The sequence below is a fragment of the Protopterus annectens genome, chromosome 9.part0 (assembly GCF_019279795.1).
Source record: "Protopterus annectens isolate FY-2018-M chromosome 9.part0, PAN1.0, whole genome shotgun sequence".
Classification (NCBI taxonomy): Eukaryota; Metazoa; Chordata; order Ceratodontiformes; family Protopteridae; genus Protopterus; species Protopterus annectens.
In genome coordinates this window covers 1,891,102,672-1,891,108,671 of record NC_056743.1, presented here as the reverse complement: position 1 = coordinate 1,891,108,671, position 6,000 = coordinate 1,891,102,672, and the positions used below count along the sequence as shown (strand labels likewise).

The window sequence follows — 6,000 nt, the reverse complement described above, 5'->3', positions numbered from 1 at the left end:
TCTGTTTTTTCTATGGCGACAATATTTTGTAGGGATTGAGTTACTGGCAGACGTAATACATACTCTAGTCTGGGAATATGCACATTTTTCTCTAAAAATATGTTCTGCAACATTAGACTGGTCAGTAAATGTTTAGGTTTTTATCTTAAGTTTGAGAACACATCCGTAAACAATGCATACATCTTCTTAACAGGAAACCCTGTTGCTGAAACCATTATCAACTCCATAGATGGGGCAAATCTGAAGCATCTCATTCAAGTGCCAAGTGGCTGTGGGGAACAGAACATGATGTCAATTACCCCAGCTGTTATTGCAACACATTACCTGGATAACACCAATCAGTGGGAAAAAATAGGAGTGGATCGCAGAACAGAAGCCATCAAGTATATAACACAAGGTAAGAGTGCACATGCACAACTGACTGCTAGTATTACAACAACACATGAAAAGTTATAACACAAGGTAAGAGTACACATGTACGACTGACTGCTAATGTTACCACAACACATGAAAAGTTATAACACAAGGTAAGAGTACACATGTACGACTGACTGCTAATGTTACCACAACACATGAAAAGTTATAACACAAGGTAAGAGTACACATGTACGACTGACTGCTAATGTTACCACAACACATGAAAAGTTATAACACAAGGTAAGAGTACACATGTACGACTGACTGCTAATGTTACCACAATACATGAAAAGTTATAACACAAGGTAAGAGTACACATGTACGACTGACTGCTAATGTTACCACAACACATGAAAAGTTATAACACAAGGTAAGAGTACACATGTACGACTGACTGCTAATGTTACCACAACACATGAAAAGTTATAACACAAGGTAAGAGTACACATGTACGACTGACTGCTAATGTTACCACAACACATGAAAAGTTATAACACAAGGTAAGAGTACACATGTACGACTGACTGCTAATGTTACCACAACACATGAAAACTGAACTTGAGTATGTAAAATTGTTTATTACACCTTCTCTGATCCTATCATTTAAACAGCTTATATTAATTGAGTTCCAATAACACTACTGCCTGCTCCAATATAAGAAAACAAACAAAACCCTACTGATTTTTATTACATGTGAAATATCACATGCATGTTAATTGTAGAATGCCTTGCCAGTCAACTCATTTTACAGGAATGGAGCATATAAAAATAATACATGATTAACAGTGTTATAACAAGAACAGCAGTTATAGAGATTAAACCATATAAGAGGAAAACATTGTTTAGGCAATAAAATAATCCTGTTGAAGAAGACATAAAATAATCCTGTTGAAGAAGACATTCATTCAGACTGAACATTTCCTAACAGCATTTAGAAATAAAGAAATGTAAGAAAAAATAATGACCATTACCTAACAAACTGTAGGAATAGAAGAATATAAAGAAAATCACTTTAAAAACTGATAGATAATGTTGCAAGTCTAAATAAACTTATGTAAATCATTAAGAGCTACAGTTCCTACATTTGTAGCACACTAGTGCTAATGTCATGAAATAAATTTGCTGAAATGGATCATGTGATGTGATTAAACAATATGGCTTATGTTCACATGTCACTTTTCATCTCGTGTGATGTGATTAAACAATATGGCTTATGTTCACATGTCACTTTTCATCTCATGTGATGCAATTAAACAATATGGCTTATGTTCACGTCTCTTTTCATCAAAACCTGAAAGTTTAAGCCCAGTTAATAAAATAAATGTGTAGACAAGTACCAGTGGTATAAAACACTGCCAGGAGGTGTAGATGAGTATCACTGGGGTAGACAAGTACCGGGGGTATAAAACACTGCCAGAAGGTGTATATGAGTATCACTGGGGTAGACAAGTACCAGTGTTATAAAACACTGCCAGGAGGTATATATGAGTATCACTGGGGTAGGCAAGTACCAGTGGTATAAAACACTGCCAGGAGGTGTACATGAGTATCACTGGGGTAGACAAGTACCAGGGGTATAAAACACTGCCAAGAGGTGTAGATAAGTATCACTGGGGTAGACAAGTACCAGGGGTATAAAACACTGCCAGGAGGTGTATATGAGTATCACTGGTGTAGACAGGTACCAGGGGTATAAAACACTGCCAAAAGGTGTATATGAGTATCACAGGGGTCGACAAGTACCAGTTGTATAAAACACTGCCAGGAGGTGTAGATGAGTATCACTGAGGTAGACAAGTAGCAGGGGTATAAAACACTGCCAGGAGGTGTATATGACTATCACTGGGGTAGACAAGTACCACGGGTATAAAACACTGCCAGGAGGTGTATATGAGTATCACAGTGTAGACAAGTACCAGTGATATAAAACACTGTCAGGAGGTGTACATGAGTATCACTGGGGTAGACATGTACCAGGGGAATAAAACACTGTCAGAAGGTGTATATGATTATCACTGGGGTAGACAAGTACCAGTGGTATAAAACACTGCCAGGAGGTGTATATGAGTATCACTGGGGTAGACAAGTACCAGGGGTATAAAACACTGTCAGGAGATGTAGATGAGTATCACTGGGGTAGATAAGTACCAGTGCTATAAAACACTGCCAGGAGGTGTAGATGAGTATCACTGGGGTAGACAAGTACCAAGGGTATAAAACCCTGCCAGGAGGTGTAGATGAGTATTGCTAGGGTAGACAAGTACCAGGGGTATAAAACACTGCCAGGAGGTGTATATGAGTATCACTTAGGTAGACAAGTACCAGGGGTATAAAACACTGCCAGGAGGTGTATATGAGTATCACTGGGGTAGACAAGTACCGGTGGTATAAAACACTGCCAGGAGGTATATATGAGTATCACTGGGGTAGACAAGTACCAGGGGTATAAAACACTGCCAGGAGGTGCAGATGAGTATCATTGGGGTAGACAATTACCAGGGGTATATAACACTGCCAGGAGGTGTAGATGAGTATCACTGGGGTAGACAATTACCAGGAGTATAAAACACTGCCAGGAGGTGTAGATGAGCATCACTGGGGTAGACAATTACCAGGGGTATAAAACACTGCCAGGAGGTGTATATGAGTATCACTGGGGCAGACAAGTACCAGTGGTACAAAACACTACCAGGAGGTGTATATGAGTATCACTGGGGTAGACAAGTACCAGTGATATAAAACACTGCCAGGAGGTGTATATGAGTATCACTGGGGTAGACAAGTACCAGGGGTATGAAACACTGCCAGAAGGTGTATATGAGTATCACTAGGGTAGACAAGTACTAGGGGTATAAAACACTGCCAGGAGGTGTAGATGAGTATCACTTAGGTAGACAAGTACCAGGGGTATAAAACACTGCCAGGAGGTGTAGATGAGTATCACTGGGGTAGACAAGTACCAGGGGTATAGCAAACTGCCAGGAGGTGTAGATGAGTATCACTGTGGTAGACAAGTACCAGGGGTATAAAACACTGCCAGGAGGTGTATATGAGTATCACTGGGGTAGACAAGTACCAGGGGTATAAAACACTTCCAGGAGGTGTATATGAGTATCACTGGAGTAGACAAGTACCAGTGGTATAAAACACTGCCAGGAGTTGTAGATGAATATCACTGGGCTAGACAAGTACCAGGGGTATAAAACACTGCCAGGAGTTGTACATGAGTATCACTTAGGTAACAAGTACCAGGTGTATAAAACACTGCCAGGAGGTATAGATGAGTATCACTGGGGTAGACAAGTACCAGGGGTATAAAACACTGCCAGGAGGTGTGTATGAGTATCACTGGTGTAGACAAGTACCAGGGGTATAAAATACTGCCAGAAGGTGTATATGAGTATCACTGGGGTAGACAAGTACCAGTGGTATAAAACACTGTCAGGAGGTGTAGATGAGTATCACTGGGGTAGACAAGTACCAGGGATATAAAACACTGCCAGGAGGTGTATATGAGTATTACTGGGATAGACAAGTACCAGGGGTATAAAACACTGCCAGGAGGTGTATATGAGTATCACTGGGGTAGACAAGTACCAGGGGTATAAAACACTGCCAGGAGGTGTATATGAGTAACACTGGGTAGACAAGTAACAGGGGTATAAAACACTGCCAGGAGGTGTGTATTAGTATCACTGGGGTAGACAAGTACCAGGGGTATAAAATACTGCCAGGAGGTGTATATGAGTATCACTGGGGTAGACAAGTACCAGTGGTATAAAACACTGCCAGGAGGTGTATATGAGTATCACTGGGGTAGACAAGTACCAGGGGTATAAAACACTGTCAGGAGATGTAGATGAGTATCACTGGGGTAGATAAGTACCGGTGCTATAAAACACTGCCAGGAGGTGTAGATGAGTATCACTGGGGTAGACAAGTACCAGGGGTATAAAACACTGCAAGGAGGTGTAGATGAGTATCACTGGGGTAGACAAGTACAACGGGTATAAAACACTTCCAGGAGGTGTATATGAGTATCACTGGGGTAGACAAATACCAGGGGTATAAAATACTGCCAGGAGGTGTATGTGAGTATCACTGGGGTAGACAAGTACCAGGGGTATAAAACACTGCCAGAAGGTGTATATGAGTATCACTGGGGTAGACAAGTACCAGGGGTATAAAACACTGCCAGGAGGTGTACATGAGTATCACTTAAGTAGACAAGTACCAGGGGTATAACCACTGCCAGGAGGTGTAGATGAGTATCACTGGGGTAGACAAGTACCAGGGGTATAAAACACTGCCAGGCGGTGTAGATGAGTATCACTAGGGTAGACAAGTACCAGGGGTATAAAACACTGCCAGGAGGTGTATGTGAGTATCACTGGGGTAGACAAGTACCAGGGGTATAAAACACTGCCAGGAGGTGTAGATGAGTGTCCCTGGGTATCAATTAATTTCTATGACCTCGTCCCTTAAGGATAGGTCTTTGTGGGACCTTCTCATTGAGATCACTGCCCTAATCTGCTCTTAACTTGATCATCCATTTGACGTCCCTCGTCTCTGTGAGGTTCCTAACATCCCCACCCTCAAGACTAGGATATACTCTGTCAATAACCATAAACCTGAAGGAATGTCTAGCGTCAGTACTGAAGATATGCTTAGAGAGGGCATTATTAATTGAGGCACACAGTTTACTGTATAGGTGTTCTCTAATCCTGTCTTTCAGGGGTCTGTCAGCCTTGCCGACATATAATGCTGGGCAAATTGTACAGCAAGCCAGGTAAACTACATTTAAGGTCAGACATGTAGCACCTGCCTTAAATCAAATCTTCTCCCATTGTCAGGATGTTGAAAATACCCACTACTATCTCTATAATTGCAAAACTTACAGGTGCCACATGCTGATGTTTTATCACCAGAGTTAGGTATATCCAGGCTATGGTTGTCCGGATAACACAATAGCCTTTTCAGGTTTTTTTTACTTTTATATGAGAACTTAGGAGTATCACCAACAAGTCTCTTAATGCTTGGATCAGTTGCTAATATATCCCAGTGTCTCTTGCTGATATTCATTGCCATCCTTGTATCAGTAGTGTAGGTTAAAGGAACAGAATTATTAAAGGAGTTGGTAAACGTAGGACCCTCACCATTTAAAACAGCAAACTGCTCAGAGAAGTAAGGTTTAGCTAAACCAGACCTAAGGGGAGGAATAGTACATAATATATCTTATTTACTGCCTTCTTACAAATGCTACTTTTATACCATTCACAGATTATTTAAAACCTCTGTACAATTTTACTCTGTACTACTTGTTCTATAATCTACTTCCGTGATGGTGTAGTGGTAGCGTTGTTGCCTCACAGCAAGAGGTTCTCCCGTTCGATTCTCAGCTGGAGTGCAGGGAGTGCCTTCTGTGTGGAGTCTGCATGTCCTCCCCGTGGTTGTGTGGGCATTCGAAAGACATGCGTAAATGGGTGTGCCTTCGCTGAAGGTTGAACTTCAAGTTGGCACCTTGGCGTTCGTTAAAATCTATTACCAATCATTAGCGGACCGAAGTTCCACTGTGGCAACCCC

At 41.4% G+C, this 6,000-nt stretch overlaps 1 protein-coding gene across 1 annotated transcript in view; it reads left to right on the top strand.

Annotated features, from left to right (window-relative positions):
- LOC122812307 (complement C3-like) overlaps positions 1–6,000 on the top strand; it is a 2,177,376-nt gene that overhangs the window by 1,274,563 nt on the left and 896,813 nt on the right. The window contains exon 24 of the mRNA XM_044084710.1: positions 194–397. Within this exon, the coding sequence (XP_043940645.1) occupies positions 194–397 (204 nt within the window). The remainder of the gene's footprint in view (positions 1–193; positions 398–6,000) is intronic.